The sequence below is a fragment of the Sebastes fasciatus genome, chromosome 2, assembly GCF_043250625.1.
Source record: "Sebastes fasciatus isolate fSebFas1 chromosome 2, fSebFas1.pri, whole genome shotgun sequence".
Lineage (NCBI taxonomy): Eukaryota > Metazoa > Chordata > Actinopteri > Perciformes > Sebastidae > Sebastes > Sebastes fasciatus.
Genome location: NC_133796.1, coordinates 39472402 through 39491561, shown reverse-complemented (window position 1 = coordinate 39491561; position 19160 = coordinate 39472402). Strand labels below are relative to the sequence as shown.

At 41.0% G+C, this 19160-nt stretch overlaps 1 protein-coding gene and 1 long non-coding RNA gene across 3 annotated transcripts in view; one reads left to right on the top strand and one right to left on the bottom strand.

Moving 5' to 3' along the window:
- The window catches only part of LOC141760622 (uncharacterized), a 210709-nt gene that overhangs the window by 74130 nt on the left and 117419 nt on the right, over positions 1–19160 (bottom strand). The window lies entirely within an intron of this gene.
- On the top strand, positions 1119–18933 carry vps35 (VPS35 retromer complex component). Of its 2 annotated transcripts, none has more exons than XM_074622991.1 (17): positions 1119–1274; positions 2635–2733; positions 3997–4093; positions 5506–5629; positions 6992–7174; positions 8016–8235; positions 10362–10445; positions 11554–11663; positions 11868–11964; positions 12291–12439; positions 12547–12754; positions 14048–14203; positions 14353–14475; positions 14573–14752; positions 15312–15551; positions 15863–16006; positions 17300–18933. In XM_074622991.1, the coding sequence occupies exons 1-17, from the start codon at positions 1272–1274 to the stop codon at positions 17477–17479; spliced, it is 2397 nt and encodes a 798-aa protein (XP_074479092.1). In that variant the 5' UTR covers positions 1119–1271; the 3' UTR covers positions 17480–18933. The 2 variants fall into 2 exon arrangements, with proteins under 2 accessions (XP_074479092.1, XP_074479101.1); XM_074623000.1 differs by having other exon boundaries at positions 1273–1392.

Sequence of the window (19160 nt, the reverse complement as noted above, 5' to 3'; positions counted from 1 at the left end):
TTTAAACATGTAGGTAAAAAAGAGGTGACGTCATTTCAACAAATCTGACAACCACAATGCTTGAAGTCCAGCCTATTTGATTCTGATGAGGCGAACAAATGCCACTTTAAAGGTCCCATATCGTGCTCATTTTCAGGTTCATACTTGTATTTTGTGTTTCTATTAGAACATCTTTACATGCTGTAATGTTAAAAAAAACAACTTTATTTTCCTCATACTGTCTGCCTGAATATACCTGTATTCACCCTCTGTCTGAAACACACCGTTTTAGTGCATTTCAACGGAATTGCAACGGAATTGCGTTGCTAGGCAACAGCTTGGGGCCATTTTTACTTCCTGTCAGCTGATGTTATTTACATAGACTGCAGCAGGAAATAAACTGGGACACATTTAGAGTGTTTACGTTTAAAACTGTGTAATGGTCTAAATGTTGTATATTTGTGACATCATCACAAATGGACAGAAATCCAAACGGCTTGTTTCAAACGTACAATTTCTGACTATGGGCTGTGTGTATTTCTCTGTATATTTAACAGGTAATCTTTTAAGGTCTCTTTAACAGTATTTATAAAGAACTTAAACCTGCTTTATAATAATAAAAAAAGACATGAAAATCTCACTTTTTACAATATGGGACCTTTAACTGGAAATTAAAAATAATCAATAATGAAACAAAAAAATCAACATTACAAATAAAACAACTGTTTCATGAACTACTGTCACGATATAGCTTCTTTTTTTTTTTAATCATATTTGCTCCAATCTCGCCTACTTGAGCCTTAAAAAATAAAGAGGTAATAAAAACATATCTGTGATCTTATAACATCAGTTTTCTGCAACATTTGGAATAGTTTTGGTGCCTATTTAGCAGTCATTGTCACGTCTGTGCTAAATGTGTTACTTTTATCGCAAAATTCACATTGTTATGAATTCCATTTTAGCTGCCCCACTCCGCATCTACTGTGATAACCTCGGATTTATTATTATTATTACATTATGTATGGGCATTCATATTTCAATGTTACAGTATGTTCTGCTGCTCATATTGTGGCATCTGATGAATGATGATTTTTATCCAACTCACTCATGTCCCTTTAGCGGTGGACCACTGACTGGCCCCGCCTGTGCTCTGCTGTAGCTGAGGCTTAGGGCAGACCGTGAAGGCAGCATCCTGTGATGTAGCTGAGGGACGGAGGACCGTGAAGGCAGCATTAACCCGAGTCACATGACAGGCTGGCCTCTCCGACTGATCTGATACACATCTAATAATCATGGTGAGCACTTTACCAAATACACGATCATTCTGTGCATGTGCATGCTTCCTCCGGATAGCAATTTCGGTCAACGGAACAAACTAATGTCACCTTAAACCGATCTGAAGTCAGACTGTGTGTGAGTGTTACTACTGACGGCCTAACGGGGTGCTAACGCCTCCGAGGCGACGCCAGTCAGCGGCTAGCCAGCTATGCTAACAGAATGCAAGCTAGCAGCTAGTTGTTTTACTTAGACGTTTATGTCAGTCACGTCATCTACAATACGTGATTGGTATCATGTCATTCTGTGTTATGTGTTGGGTCGCATGAGTGACAGTAAAGTGTAACGTCAGCATGTTGACAGATCAAGTGTCAGTGTGAACATGAAGGCTAGCTGTTGTTAGCTGTTGCTAGCTGTTGTTAGCTTAGCGCTTCTCTTCCGCTTTGCTGTGTCATATTTCACTGAAGCTACATGTTGTGGCCTGAAGCGTCTCAGCGTCAGATAAACACAAGCTGTGTCAGCTGGTTAGCAACAGTGTCAGTGGCCAAACGGCCACAACACACATGATATATTTCAGACATATGTTCCTAGTCTTCATGGACTACTGAGCGGATAGGTTTCGTGTGGACATGCCTGTAGCATTCCCGCAGCGTTACAAGCTCCGTTAGATCAGATCGCAGTTTTAATGGGGATTGTTATTGAGTAATGAAGTGAACGTGTTTTGGGCAGCGGGGGTTTAAGGACTGGAGTTCCTGTTCATGTTGTACTCCGGGCATTGTCCCTGGCGGGTGTTGCTCAGACAGTAGAGCAGGTCGTCCACTAATCGGAAGGTCGGTGGTTTGATCCCCGGCTGCTCCGGGTCACATGTCGATGTGTCCTTGAGCAAGACACTTAACCCCAAAGATCCTGATGGGCAAAGTTGGCACCTTAATAGCCTCTGCCATCAGTGTGTGAATGGGTGAATGCTGACATGTAGTGTAAAGAGATTTGAGTGGTCGGAAGACTAGAAAGGAGATCTATAAATGCAAGTCCATTCCATGGCAGCTGGAGCCCCTGAAGGCTTCGGATGAGATGACGGGAGTTCAACTCTGCTGGTTGAAGCATCCGTCCAAACACAAATAATATACATTAAATCTAGGTCTTAATTGTAGCCTATTGAACTCAGTAAGTTTGTATCAAGCATAATGAGAAGCTTATTTTATTTCCCCCATGAAAACAACCTGATAATGGGATGTTGTAATTCAGTCCAGTCCGTTGGAGCAAAGTCCGCTGCCAAAAGGCTGCAATTTCCAATTAAAATGTGACATAGCATTGCATGCCTGTTTGTTGACTAGCTAAGATTCCAAATAAGTTATGTTTGCATTCTTCTGGTATTTGCAGCCCACTACGCAGCAGTCTCCCCAGGATGAACAGGAGAAGCTTCTGGATGAAGCTGTGCAGGCCGTCAAGGTCCAGTCGTTCCAGATGAAGCGATGCCTGGTAAGGAGGAGTTCAGTAGGCTATATCATTAAGGATGATTGTTTAAACCATTGGTTCTCAGCCCTGTTTTGTGTATTGGGATGAGCTGACCAGCCTTAAGGATCCCTTTGCTGAGGGAAAATACTGTCATCTCCAGTGCACATTTTCCATCAATTTTCTTAAAGGTCCCATATCGTGCTCATTTTCAGGTTCATGCTTGTATTTTGGGTTTCTACTAGAGCATGTTTACATGCTGTAATGTTCAAAAAACACATTATTTTTCTCGCACTGTCTGTCTGAATATACCTGTATTCATGCTCTGTCTGAAACGCTCCGTTTTAGCGCATTTCAACGGAATGGCAACGGAATTGCGTTGCTAGGCAACAGCTTGGGTCCATGTTTACTTCCTGTCAGCTGATGTCATTCACATCCACTGCAACAGGAAATAAACTGGGACCCATTTAGCATGTTTACGTTTAAAACCGTGTAATGGTCTAAATATTGTAGATTTGTGACATCACAAACGGACAGAAATCCTAATGGCTTGTTTCTGAATACGGGCTGTGTGTATTTCTCCGTGGATTGAGTGTTTTGATACTTTCACAGTATTTATATATCACTTAAACCTGCTTTATAATATAAATATAAAAGACCTGAAAATCTCACTTTTTACAATATGGGACCTTGGATTCCTCATCTGAGGGGCATTAGTGTATGAGGGGTGGAAGTAACAAAAATTAATTGATAAAAATGGAGACGATGAAAATGCATGTGAATTGAAAAATGGATGTGATAAATTACCAAGTGATCTGATTAATTTAAAGCCGATTTTACTAAAACACTCATGATATGATGAAAACAGAGCCATGTTTCATCATTTCCCCAGTCTTACATTCATCAAAAAAGATAAAAACATTTTTATAAATGATACTGACATTTGGTAATGGTTTATTTCAACCAATTACTCTTTTTTTATATATATATATATATATATATATATTTTGATCTCCCTTTTGCCTCTCAAAAAAAGAGGAAGAGCAACCTCCTCTGCCTCTATTGACTAGCCTCCTCTAGTATATATATATATATATATATGTCTTACAGAAACAAATTTCAGAGTACTTTGGGTATGCCTTACACTAAGTTGCTAAGCTAATAGGTGGTCCACCTTAGACAATAATAATAATAATAATAATAATAATGATCAAGAGCATGCTCATGTTATTAGCCCTGGTTGTGATTATTTTGTATGTTCATAGCTTGATTCTGTTGTGTGGTCTGCAGGACAAGAACAAGCTGATGGATGCTCTGAAGCACGCCTCTAATATGCTGGGTGAGCTGAGGACCTCCATGCTTTCACCAAAGAGCTACTATGAGCTCTGTATCCTTTACAGTTGTGAGTTATGCATGTTGGAAATTGTACTAAGACAGATACATACTGAATACTGTGTATTCATACATTTGTGCTGACTTCACGTGCTTTGTCTTTGCTTGATCGATAGATATAATTGGGTATCATCTGCATAACGATGAAAGGTTATAGAGTGTTTTCTAATAACATTGCCTAAAGGAAGCACATATAGAACTCCGTGACTAACTTTAGTGTGCATAGAGGATTCATCATCCTTGGTCTGATGCAATTAGAAGGTCATATGTAATTTTCACTAGTGCTGTCTCTGTGCTATGGTGCACTCTAAATCCTGACTGATAATCCTCAAATAAATGATTGTTCTGTAGAAAGTCACACAGCTGACTGGCGACAGCTTTCTCTAGTATTTTGGAGGTAAAGGGAAGGTTAGATATAGGTCTATAGTTGGCTAGGACCTCTGGATAAAGAGTGTTTTTTTTAAGAAGAGGTTTAATTACAGCTACTTTAAAGGACTGTGGTACACAGCCTGTTAGTAAAGACACATTGATCATATCCAGTAAAGAGGTGCTAACTAAAGGTAAAACTTCTTTAAGCAGTCTAGTTGGAATAGGGTCTAGGAGACAGGTAGATGATTTAGATGAAGAGATCACTGAGGTCAGTTTGTGGAGGTCGATGGGAGAAAAGCAGTCTAAATATATATCAGGTTCCTAAGTTTGAGGATAAATCGGTACCAGTTGACGGTAGGAGGTGATTCATTTTGTCTCTAATAGTTATGATTTTATCATTAAAGAAACTCATGAAGTCACTACTACTGAGGGTTGTAGGAATACATGGCTCAATAGAGCTGTGGCTCTCTGTCAGCCTGGCTACAGTGCTGAACAGAAACCTGGGGTTGTTCTGATTTTTTCTCTATTAATGATGAGTAATGGGCTGCTCTGGCATCACGGAGAGCCTTCCTACGTGTTTTAAGACTATCTTGCCAGACTAAACGAGATTCTTCCTGTTTGGTGGTAACACCATATCCTTTCCAGTTCTCACGATGCTTGCTTTAATTTGCGGGGTCAAGGTTTATACCACGGAGCTGACTTCCTTTGTTTTAACTTCTTTTTTTAGAGGGGCAACAGAATCAACTTGATAAAAACTCTGAGAATTCAGATAGAAAGACATGAATCCAATAGGTAAAATTGCCAGTGTTCAAGTGGAGCCATAGTGAGTTGTGTTTTGGGTACTGAGTGCTGCCGAAACCTGAGGTGACCTATGCAGTACTGTGCCCGAACACATCCTGTGTCCGAACACATCCTGTGTAGACACTTGATAGAGGACTGAAGCTGAAGCTATTGCACTACTTGACATGCTGCAAGCAATTCTTTTTGTATGTGGATGAATCCTGGTAGGCTTGCACTGGTCCCTAACAGTCTTTTCAGATATGGCCATCTCTGACGAGCTCCACTACCTAGAGGTTTATCTGACTGACGAGTTCGCCAAAGGACGCAAGGTGGCAGATCTCTATGAGCTCGTCCAGTACGCAGGCAACATAATCCCCAGACTGTGAGTATCACCTTCAAAGAGACATTTGCCACTTTTTTTATGTGGATGTCCAGTCACTGTTTATGGTAAATGTAGTCAATCAACTTTATTTATATAGCACCTTTCAAACAAGTCAAATGCAATTCAAAGGGCTGTACGTACGATTGACAAAAATATAGAGTGTTAAAAATGGATTCAGAGACTAATGCACACCAAAACAACCAAAATAAAAGTTCATTGAATAAGAAAGCAATAAGAGATGGGTATTTAAGATAATAAAAGATAAATCAAATACAAGGAATTCAAAATAACAATAAAAATAAATAAATACAAAATTATGAAACGACACAAAATAAGCAGATTGTATTAAAATAATAATATTTTAATAAAATAAATTAGAATAAAAAAAGATAATAATGATCAGCAATAAAATGTTGATTCAATAAAATAGAGTAAAATAAACACTACAATGATGATGATAAATAAAAAAAGTATTAAAAATAATAAATTATAATACACTACATGAAAGCCAGACTAAAAAGATGGGTTTATAGTTTAAAAAATATCAATATTTTCAGCTCCTCTCAGTTCCTCTGGAAGGTTGTTCCAGCTGCTCGAAAGCAGCATCACCACATGTTTTTGTTCTGCTTTGCGGAACAACTCAAAGAGAAGAACCGGAGGATCTGAGGGGCCTTCCTGGTTCATAAACCAAAAGCATTTCTGCAAGGTAGTCTGGTGCAAGGCCATGTAGTGCCTTATAAACTAATAAAAGAATTTTAAAGTCAATACGAAAACTAACAAGTAACCAGTGTAAAGACTTTAAAATGGGCGTAAGGTGTGCTCTCCTTTTGGTTTTAGTCAGCACTCGTGCAGCAGTTGTCAATTGAAGCAATAGATTCCTCAGTGCGTGCTATATTAACGGAGAAAGCTGAGTTCTCCTGCTGCAAAATCTGTTGTACTTCCTGCATCCAGTGATGTAGTTGGGAGGCAAGAAAGAACTACGAACTACTTCAGCGTGTATCCCTCTGGGTAGCCAGATACGGAAAAACTCTTTAGGATGCCGAAGATAATCTAGAATTGAAAGACGGCTAAGAGCAGCAGGGTTGAGAGGGCAGATGACCACTGAGTGAGGATATTTGTCACTTAACGCTATTGTGAGCTGTTTTGTTGAGTTGCATCAGCGGAAATGCTGAGTGAATCTAAGTTGGGCTTTTATTTTGAAAGGTAAAAAAATGGAAGGAGTGAAGCTGTAGTGCGCTGTCCGTAAAGTAATAGAGACTTTAGTTGTGTTTTGTTGGGGTTTATACTTTAATGTATTGGCAAATATGAACTAGTTATCAGATCAAGCCTCTTTGCTTCGCCCCTCTCTCTCTCTCTCCCCAGCTATCTGCTGATCACAGTGGGCGTAGTGTACGTCCGCTCCTTCCCCCAGTCTCGTAAGGACATCCTGAAGGACCTGGTGGAGATGTGTCGTGGTGTCCAGCATCCACTCAGGGGCCTCTTCCTCAGAAACTACCTGCTGCAGTGCACCCGCAACATACTGCCCGATGACGGAGAGCAGGCAGAGTAAGCAAGTCAAGCTTTTTCTCTTTCTGCCTCTCATCCGCTGCACTTTCCCACAGCATGCATTTCTGACCTACTACCATATCCACATATCATGTTGGTGCACAGTCTGACTTCCACATCAATACATTTCCTTGCTACCACCAGACCAAATGAAATGGCCTTTTCCTACTTGTTTGTTTAGCTGCTCAAATGACAGTGTCCATCAAGGTATAAAGCACTTATATCTTTGATAGCCTTATGATTCCAAACTGTGAACACTGAATCATTTCAGCCGGGGACGAATGCAGTTTTTTTTCTCCATATAATAAAACTATTGTTGTGATGTAGTTTGTCTATTTTGGTGGGGCCGTTAAGAACGGCCAGAAGAGAGATGTTGTTACAAAGAGTCTGCTCTAATGACAGAAACACTGGGCAGTCTCTCATTGACTGGAACCTTCACAATATATTGATGTTTCCATCACAGTATAATGTTAAAGTGAGCTATCCGGTAGTAAGCTTTAAAACGCGGCAGGCCGGAACCGCCCTCGTCTTTTGGCTTCATCATTTCCATGAAGTTTGTTCATGTGATTGGCAAGTTAGTACACGTTGTTGTTATAGTATCTATATAGTAATTACATTACACTAAGACATTTGTCACTGCAGCCTCTATTTTGGACATATTTAAAAACTTTTTATACAATTTTATTCCTAGAATCTAAGCAATCTGAGAATCAATTTTGGTAGCAATTAAACAAATTTTTTTGCACATTTTGAAAGATGCATAATTGACTATAGGTTACGGTGAAGCGATATATATTCTGACATGCATCCCTGTTCTAAAGTTGTATCCTTCGCTCCACAGGGGAACAGAGGAGATGACCGGCGATATTAACGACTCCATCGACTTCGTCCTTCTGAACTTTGCGGAAATGAACAAGTTGTGGGTCCGGATGCAGCACCAGGGTCACAGCCGAGACCGAGAGAAGAGAGAAAAGGAGCGACAGGAACTTCGGATTCTGGTTGGCACCAACCTAGTTCGCCTCAGCCAGCTGGAGGGCGTCAACGTGGACAAGTACAAACAGGTGTGTGTCTGTTGTTTCTGATAAGATTCATTTCAAGATCAGGGGTCTCATTTATAACCGTGGTTTACGCACAAAGAACATATTGAGACTGAATTATGTTAATTTGAAAAGGGTGTTCATATCGGTACAAATCGGAGAACACATACCGATATATCTGCGAAAATCGTCGGCCCGATAAATCAGTCTGCAGTCAACACAAACTTTTACCATGTATTTTCTGTAACGTTACGAAATTAGACATAACAATTTACAGAGTTCCTGTATAATCCAGGTTTGGGGGATTCATGGGTAGCTTGCCAGGTATTCTGGTGGTCCAGGCAACACCTGACAGGACAACACAAAAACCTGACCTATGCAAATGTCACAAGGAATTATTCTAAGCATATATAATTTCAATTCTTTGTTGTACAGCATTACAAGTTGTCATGCATCTCATTGGAAAAAGTATTAAATTAAAGAGATCTTTTAGCCAAAGATACACAACAAATAACATAATCAGCTTTTCACAGACAAAAAGATTAAACCCACATACTGTACATACTGGGTTAAAATCAAAAACCCCCAAAGAGGTTCAATACATAAAATATACAATTTAATATTCAACTCTACTTAATCGCTAGTTGCTTTAAATTGTCCGTTTTCCTTATGGGAATTCTGCATTGAGGCTTACCGTGAAGCGTTAACGCGGCTCTTATGTTGGTTTTGGACTTTGCAATAAATCTAAAATATCAGTCAAGTGTCAGAACATCTTTCAGAGGGATATGCTACGGAATATTAAATTGTATATGTTATGTATTGAACCTTTTTCAGGGCTTTGGATTTCAGCCCTATATGTGTCGGTTTAATCATTTTGTGTGTGTGAATAATTCTATTATTTGTTGTTGTGACTAAAAGATGTCTTTTAATTAGAACCTTTTTCTATGAGATTAATGATAACATCAAAGAATTTACAGATTATGCTAATAATTATTCCATGTGAGGTTTTTATAGTTTGTGTAGCCTGAAACCACCTGGATACCTTCAAAACTTTCTTTCAATGTCTAGCTACCCAGGAATCCCCAAAACCTGGATTATACAGTAACTGAGCCACAGTGTGGGGTCATGAACTGAACTGTTTTCCTACTTCCCTCTTCTTTCGTACTTGGGAGTATTGAACTCTGGACTCTGGAAAGTAAAACAACTGAAAAGGCCTATTTTTCACATTTGTATTTATGTTTTTTTAATTATTACAATACAATATCTTATTTAAAACTCACCTGTAAATTATAAATGGACTTGCATTTATAGATCTCCTTTCTAGTCTTCCGACCACTCAAAGCTCTTCACACTACATGTTAGCATTCACCCGCTCAAACACACATTCACACACACATTCATACACACATTCATACACTGATGGCAGAGGCTGCCATGCAAGGAGCCAACCTGCCAATCAGGATCTGATCTAAATACTCATTCACACACCGATGGCTCAGCCTTCAGGAGCAGTTCGGGGTTACGCTTAGACATGTTGACTGGAGGAGCCGGGGATTGAACTTCCGATTGGTGGGCGGCCCGCTCTACCTGTGAGCCACAGCTTTTTTGCTTTTGATGATTGAACACCCATCTGTACATACATGCTGCGGTTGAGTGCAGTCCTTATCTAGAAAATTGGCTAAAACACCAGCCAGGATTGGAACTTCTTTCAATGGCCAATTTATACAATGAAGGTAAATTGGCTATCTGCTGGTGAGAGTTTTCATTTCAACTAGATGTCATTTTAAACTGCCATATTGGAACACAAATCGGTGTGGCAGCACCCCGAATGGCTTCTTAACCAGGATTGGTGTGCTTGGCACAAACATTCCCCAGAGTCTAATGACATAGCTACTTGTAGAACTACTACTATAGAAACATCTCTCCGTGATGTCTTCGTCCAGAGCTTTTCAGAATCTTTTGTTTCGAACTTTATCGTGTCAAATAAATTTAGTTCCAGTTGATTCTGGGGAGTTGCTGCTTTTTTCCTCTCTTTCGTGTCTTCTTTGCAACATGTGACACATACTGTACTGTCTGGTAAAACTGGTTTCCTCTTTGTTTCTCTCTCTCTCTCTCTCTCTGTGTCTCTGTGTCTCTGTCTCTGTCTGTAGGTTGTTCTTTCCGGAGTGCTGGAGCAGGTTGTGAACTGCAGAGACCCGTTGGCCCAGGAGTATCTAATGGAGTGCATCATTCAGGTAGACCCCCTGAGATTCAAGCTTTTATTATTGTCATCATACAACACAGGAGTGCACAATGAAGTGTTGTTGTAGCTACCTCCGTGAATTCTTTGGCAAAATGCTGTATAAAAGCCAAGTTTGTGAAGTTTTTTGAGTTTTTTTTCTGGAAAAAAAAAATAAGTGATTGATGAATTTAAGAGTCAGAGCTGGTCTTTGTTTTTGTTATTTAACAAAAGTGATGTCAGTTAGATCTGGTTAGGTCAGAGCTATGTGAACAAGCCGGTCATTGTTGTGAAAGAATCCCCGACAGGGCGATGCTGATGCTGGTCTCTCATCGCCCTGAAGGGGAATCTTTCACAACAATGACCCACTGGCTGTACATTATCCTGTTTATAACACGGCTACTTACTTAAGAAATCAATATTTTGACACAAAAACGGTCCGCCAGAGTCCGACATCAGAACTGTACATAGTAACAGTCTGTTATACATAGCAACGGTCTGTTATACATAGCAACGGTCTGTTATAGAGAAATTACAGAGGTTCAGAACACCTTGAGTGACCAATCAGAATCAAGTATTCAACACAGCCGTGTAATAAGGAATATTAAATCATCCACCTCAGATGTGCATAACAAACTACAGGTTATGAACTTCTTTTTTATATTCAAAATATGTGAAATTATCCGATATTGTATCGTCCATGTGAAGCAGGTAATTATCGGTTATCGTATCGGCTGAAATAAAAAAAATCCATATCGTGCATTCCTGTAATAAATTGTTGGACCTTTATCCAGTCTTAATCAACCATTATATAATTCAAATCTGACTTTTATCTGACAATTATTGGATGTAATTCAATGCAATCTCTGAAGAAATGAAGTTTATGGTAATGCACTTCAATGGTATGGGTATTAATGGTTATGAATAGGCTGAAGGCTGTAGCAGCACAGTAGACTAGATTGCATTGTTGCATTGAATCCATTTTTAGATTGCGTCCATTGGACACCCCCCCCCCCCCCCCCACCCCCCACCCCCCCACACACACACACACACACACACACACACACACCTAAAGAATAAGTAAAGCCCTACACTCGTGAACTGAAATAGTCTCTTCTTGTAAGGTTTTCCCAGATGAGTTCCACCTTCAGACCCTGAACCCTTTCCTACGTTCCTGTGCTGAGCTCCATCAACACGTCAACGTGAAGAACATCATCATTGCCCTCATTGACAGGTACGGTTTGACTCACTGCGAACTACCAAATCTACTGGAGAAAGAAAGGATCAAGATCAATGGATGGTATATTAAATTGATTGTAATTTACAAACTCCAAAAAAAGTGGATTTAATGTGAAGTTGCTCTTTAAAGAAGGATGAACATCTGTGATCCCTGTTCGTGACCAATAGTGAGAAACATTTCCTCCGTTGTGTTCATCAGACTCGCTCTGTTTGCTCATCGAGAAGACGGCCCCGGCATTCCAGCGGAGATCAAACTGTTTGACATCTTCTCTCAGCAAGTAGCCACTGTCATTCAGGTAGGTTATATGATCTTATCTTTTTAGGATAACTGTAATTATTGCTCATTAAATTAGTATTTTCTGCACAAAAATGTCAATCAATGATTGATGTTGTTAGTCAGCCAATTTTAAGGTGTAGAGGAGATTTCATGTGAGCTGAACCTAAAGAAATACAGGTGGTACGGGTCAAAAGAGGGAAATTGGATTAATTCATGTCAACTGCTTACAGAATGTTAATTCGATGCTAACCCTCCCAAGCTATATGGTGACATCAAGTTTCAGTTTGAACCAACCGTTGGATTGACCATGCTGTTGTGTTCATTCTACGACTCCTCTTCCCTCAGTCTCGCCAGGACATGCCGTCAGAGGACGTGGTCTCTCTTCAGGTCTCTCTCATCAACCTGGCCATGAAATGCTACCCTGACCGTGTCGACTACGTAGATAAAGTCCTGGAGAGCACTGTGGAGATATTCAACAAGCTCAACTTGGAACAGTAAGTAGTATAGAAAAAGGGATAGTAATTTACACTTAAATACACTCTTTGCCTCGCTTGCTTTCACACTTATTTGTCACACTTTTCCGTCCTTTCCCCTCCCCTAGCATAGCGACCAGCAGCGCCGTGTCGAAGGAGCTGACCCGACTGTTGAAGATCCCAGTGGACACCTACAACAACATCCTGACCGTGCTGCAGCTCAAGCACTTCCCGCCGCTCTTCGAGTACTTTGACTACGAGTCGCGCAAGAGTATGAGCTGCTACGTGCTGACCAACACGCTGGAATTCAACACCACCATTCTGGCACAGGAACAGGTCGGATTCCTAACTACCACTTTAAGCACAGGGATTGTTTGGTTTGTGACAGGATGGGCAGCCGCGAAAGTCAGACATGCGACGCACCCGTACACCGCCCTGACCTCCACACCCTTCACTGGCAGTGGACGTTATTTACCACTACACAATTGTCCAAAATTAACTTAATTCTGAAGAGTACTGGACTGGGTTTAGGGATGCCAATTTTGAAAAATGTTCTTAACCGATAACTGACCCTCGTTAACCGATTATTAACCGTTAACCGACAAGATTTTTGCCTCGCACGCAGCGGTGTACCAGCTGCAGTGTATGAGCACAACAGACAACTGAGCCCCCCCGGAGCGTTAACTTAGCAGCTACGATGCTGCGTGTAGTGTCGCGGACATGCAGCCACTTTCCCAGTAAAAGTCTCCACCGCACATTTAGTTTAGTTTAGCATGTTGTCAGCTGTGTGTCTGCCCGGCGTAACGACACTCTGTCTGCCCGGATTATCGATAGAGATTGACCAAAAAACATTGTGTGTGTTTGTGCACCGTTAGCATCTGTAGCTCTGCTGGTAGCTTTGTGCTCACCGTAGTCACACACATATGCTCTGTCAGCGAGGCGAAACTTCAGCGAGTATTCGGCAGACCGTGTGTGTGTTGTCAGTAGCATTCTAGCTGTGAACGTTGGCGTAGCAGACAGTGTGTGTACACTTTATTTGTCGGTGAATAAATGCTACGAGGCTACAACTCCTCCGATCAAACGAGCTATAGACGGGAGCCAACTTCCTGTATCAGACTCTCTTAAGGTGGACCAACTTTTCTCCTTCAAGTGACGAGTTTTTTTCAGCTTTTAAATTAATTATTAACATTTCTTTTAACCGTTTTAACCGATAGCGTTATCGGTTAAAATGCTTAATGTCGGTTAAACGGTTAATTATTAACATCCCTACTTCAAAACATTGTGATGTAGTGAATCTCCACTTAGTGAAGACACGTTAGAACAAGGCGAACTCAAAGATAGCTGGTACAACCAGCTGCCGGTCCACGCAACACTAGATCGATGTGAAATCCCTAGCTTATCATCAAAGCGTGTTATTGTTCGGCAGGCAGGGCGAAGCATCAGAGGTCCATCTAACAAGGCAGCATGGTGGCCATGGTGTGACCCTCTCTTACTACGGTCGTTTACCTGAGCAATCTATTCGACCCTCCTCTGACCCATGACCTCATCAGAGTGGTTCAAAGCAGGAAGGAAATTCGTAGAAAAGTAAACCAAATGAAAACTCCTCTCTCCCTCCCTGGTTTCTTTTAGGTGGACAACATCTTGACCTTGACCTCCACGCTGATACAGGACCAGCCAGACCAACCGGCCGACGATCCCGACCCCGAGGACTTTGCCGAGGAGCAGAGCCTCGTGGGTCGCTTCATCCATCTGCTCCACTCTGACGATCCTGATCAGCAGTATCTTGTGGGTCCTTTTCTTCAACTTTTAAAGGAGCATGCGAGTGAATGAACTAGATGTATACTCACTATGTCATGTTTGTAGAACTGTGACTTTTGGATTGATGGACTACAGTGTCATTGCTGTTTGTTAATTGAAGTTTGATTTGTGATCAGATTCTGAACACGGCCCGGAAACACTTCGGTGCCGGTGGAAACCTAAGGATTCGCTACACACTCCCTCCTCTGGTGTTCGCTGCCTACCAGCTGGCCTTCAGATACAAGGAGAACTCCTCATCGGTGCGCAAACAAACCTAAGTCACTCCATCTCACATGCTGTATTTCTAGTTTTTTTTTGTCTGTCCTATTAAATTGTCCCTAATTTGACTCCCATCAGGATGACAAGTGGGAAAAGAAGTGTCAGAAGATCTTCTCCTTCGCCCACCAGACCATCAGTGCACTTATCAAGGCCGAGCTCGCCGAGCTGCCTCTTCGACTCTTCTTGCAGGGGGCGCTGGCCGCGGGCGAGATCGGCTTTGAGAACCACGAGACCGTAGCCTACGAGTTCATGTCACAGGTACAGTGTTTAATGAAACTGTTAGGCCTTTTAATCTTTAAAAAAAAACATTTCTTGAGTATTCAGGCTTACACTGTGTCTACACAGGCTACATAGTGAAAGCAGCACGTCTTTGATCCAGACCAAATTAACCAAAGCACAGGTGTGAAAGATACCCAAGTTACGATAGGGTTCATGATTCTGAATTCGTTCCTGTTGGCCTGTTTTGCATCAAAAACGAGCATTTCATTTCCTTCACCCGTGAATAATTTGGCTCTGTACAAGTTCCGTCATCTCCGGTTTTACAAAGGAGCACGGGGAAGCTGCCCTTCAAAATAAGAGACCAAAATTGATACAACATTAATAGAAAAATAGAAAATGATTCAGCCTCATATATAACCAAATCTTCCAACGGTCATTTTACTAAACAAGACCAAAAAACAATTCAAAAAATTCCAGAGTCAATCATGGTGATTTCTTTAAATGATTTTGTTCCCCTATCTCCTTTTTCACATCCTGTGTCTCATTTGTATCCTTCTCACCAACATTGCATTTCTTCTCAATACGTCCCCCTCACCAGGCCTTCTCTCTGTACGAGGATGAGATCAGTGACTCTAAAGCCCAGCTGGCGGCCATCACTCTGATCATCGGTACCTTCGAGCGAATGCGATGTTTCAGCGAGGAAAATCACGAGCCGCTGAGGACTCAGTGCGCACTGGCTGCCTCCAAGCTGCTGAAGAAGCCCGACCAGTGCCGAGCCGTCAGCATCTGCGCCCATCTCTTCTGGTCCGGTCGCAGCACCGACAAAAGTGGTGAAGAGGTGTGTTGGAATGTTTGTGTTTGTTTTGTGAATGATTTTTTGTTGTTGTTGTTTTTTTTTTATCTATTTCAAACAAACCTATATCTGGAAAAAATGTTGCATCTACCCAACCTTTTTATACATATATTTGGAAAAGCCATACTTTTATTCAGCACCTTTCTAAAAGCTGTGTGGATGTGTTATTTGATGAATAGATTTGATATATATTACTTCCCCAGTAAGTTTGCAAGATCATTGTTCTGGCACATTTTGATGCACTTAAATCTGTTTCCACAGTCATTGCTAAGTACCGATGTTTGCATTTTTAACAGATCCGCGATGGTAAGCGGGTGATGGAGTGTCTAAAGAAAGCCCTGAAGATTGCCAACCAGTGTATGGACCCGTCGCTGCAAGTCCAGCTTTTCATCGAAATCCTCAACAGATACGTCTGCTTCTATGAGAGGGAAAACGATGCGGTAGGACACCTCAAATGTCAAATGTCTACATGGTTCATACACCCGTTCCGGGCTGTTTGTGTGCATGCTCTCAAGTAACCAGGTTAAAGTCGTCACTGTGCAGTAACCTGATTTCTGAAATATGATTGTAAACGAGGAACCTGGTTTCTGTTATTGGTGTAGACCAGTGGTCTGCAACCTGCGTCTCTTTAGCCCCTCTCCAGTGGCTCCCTGTGGATTTTTAAAAATGGAAATGAATAACTGTTTTTCTGTTTACATTTTCATTTTTATTTATCATTGTTGTAGGTCTATGGTACGACGGAGTGTCAGGGCCACATTAAGGAAAAAAAATTAATCTGAGATTTTAAGAATAAAGTCGTAATATTATTATTACTCAAAGTCAGAAGTTTACGAGAAAAAGTCATAGTGTTATGAGAATGAAGTCATAATATTATAAAGTAGTAATTTTACATGCTATTTTATTTTTTTCTCGTAAAGTTATGACTTTATTCTCGTAATTTTACGACTTTTTTTCTCAAAGTTCCGTCTGCCCGGATTAACGATAGCGATTGCCCGACAAACCGTGTGTGTTTGTGCTACGTTAGCATCTGTAGCGCTGCTGATAGCTTCGTGCTCGCCATTGTCACGCACATACGGTCTGTCAGCGCAGCGTAACTTCACAAGTTCCGACAGACCGTGTGTGTGTGTTTGTTGGTGGCGTTCTAGCTGTGAACGTAGGCGTAGCAGACAGTGTGTGTACAGTTTATTTTGGTGAATAAATGCTACGAGGCTACAACTCCTCCGATCACGCGAGCTATAGACGGGAGCCAACTTCCTGTATCTGTAATGCTGGCTCCGCCTCTTAAGGTGGGCTCTTAAGGTGGACCAGCTTTTTCTCCTTTAAGTGACGAGTTTTTCTCAGCTTTTTAATTTTTTATTAATATTTCTTTTAACCGTTTTTACCGATAGCGTTAACTGGTTAAAATGCTTAAGGTCGGTTAACGGGTAAACGGTTAATTATTAACATCCCTAGCAGGGACCCATGTTAAAAACATTGATCTGTAGCTCTTCTAGTGGCTAAAACCTCCACAGGGTATCTTTACACAGCCTCTATAAGTCTAAATATGTTGACTATTTGTAACATTCAGTTTTGTCTTTGATGGCTTCAAATAAGTGGGCACATAAGTACTCCAACATTAACCTTCAAAACACATCTTATTTACAGTTTATATTATGTGAATGCAGTTCATAAAAGCTTTGTAAATATCCCACTACAAGCAGGAGCTCTTACACTGTCCCTCATCCTCCATCCAGGTGACCGTCCAGGTATTAAACCAGCTCATCCAGAAGATCAGAGAAGATCTCCCCAACCTGGAGGCGAGTGAAGAGACGGAGCAGATCAACAAACACTTCCACAACACACTGGAGCATCTCCGCCTGCAGAGAGAGTCCCCCGAGTCCGAGGGCCCCGCCTATGAGGGCCTGGTCCTTTAAAACTATCGCAGGTTCGGAAGGATGTGAAGTCCATCCTTTAGATGTTTCACTATATTACGAATATACAACAGCACACACTTACACGAGAACACACAAAAATCCCTCCTGTTAGGCCGGGGAATAAAAATAAATGTCAAGAAGAGCTAAAAAAGAACTCACTTTTCATTTTATTATTATTATTAATGTTTCTGCATCGTTTCCTCTTCACTGTCCCCTCACTAGCAGAACTGTTTATCGCAACAGGTTGGAGATGTTACATTTTAAGAAGCGTGCGCCAGCAGCAACGCAGCTTCAATGTACTTGTGTGCACAAGTCGTAGGCACCGTTCCTTTATGACTTCCTGCTTGACTAATTTGTCTTTAACTCTGTATCATTTCCGGGTCAATAATAGACCTACTAGCTGTTATATAGGTGTATCCACTGAGTCATCAAGCCCTCACCTGTTCACATCTTTCCATATTGAGAAGTGAATGTATTAGCGTGAGTGTATAACGGCTATCTAGTAGTGGTGTTACATCTGTACTGCATATGAGCTAGTTTCCACCCCCTGAATAATCGATAATTCCGCTGTTCTTTAGGACAGGCTTTGTGGCAACTTCTAAACAGGTTGGGACCAACCGAACCGATGAACCAGACCAATGGAAGCATATGCACACTTTGGCCCCCACATGAACGGTGCAAACAATTAAAGAAAACGGATGGATGTTTTTCGAACAGAGCATCTTTTCATCTCGTCAGTCACTTCAGTTAATAATTGTGTAGCATTTTTGCATGATCCTCAATTCTTCTGCCATCCCAGCTAAGAAATTACAAAATAACCTCACAAATCTCGTAGATTGTCGGTAGGAAAATTGACATATTTTTCAAATGATCCTATCCTCCTACTTAAGCTGTGCTTCTTTTTTAATGATATCAGATTTGTCCCTCCGTCTCTCCTTATGGACTCCATATTTTTATGTGTTTCTTTATTTCTGGACTCCTCACCGGTGGATTGATGCGGTCAGACCTGCAGCATGTGTTTTGCATGCTTTCAGTGTGCTTGTACTTTACGGTCTGGGTTCAGTTTACTCTATATGGATCCCACCAAACTACAATGTCTGACAATTTCATCATTCTCTTTGATCAATGAAATCCTGTCGCTTGATGACACTGTGGTTTCAGATTCATCTGTTGTAGGGGGGGTGCAGCGATTCCTCAGGATTGTATGCTACTTGACCAGTTGCCATACTGCGTACCTAATGATGTACATGTTTGCTGCAGCATCTGACGGTGTCGGCTGATTCTTCTCTTTCTTAGCTATCGTTGATTTGTTGGAGGCGGTGTTGACCAATTTTCTCTCCCCTTTTTAAATCTGTGTCTAAACCCACTTGTAAATCAGATAAAGAAAAAAAAAAAAGCCGATTAAATAGCAATTATCATTGTCATTTGCTGAAATAAAGTTGAAATTAACAATACATATTTTGCATTTTGTTAATTTTACACACAGGATATGAATATGATACAATCTTATTATTGTATTGAATGACCATGTATAACGATCTGTATTATCTCATGTGTTTCTTGAATTATATGGACATGAAACACTCAGCGTAAAGGGTTACAAACATTCCAGACCAGACTATGAATATTGTAAAAACAAGCACAAATTCACAATTCACACACACAACCTCACAAACACTTG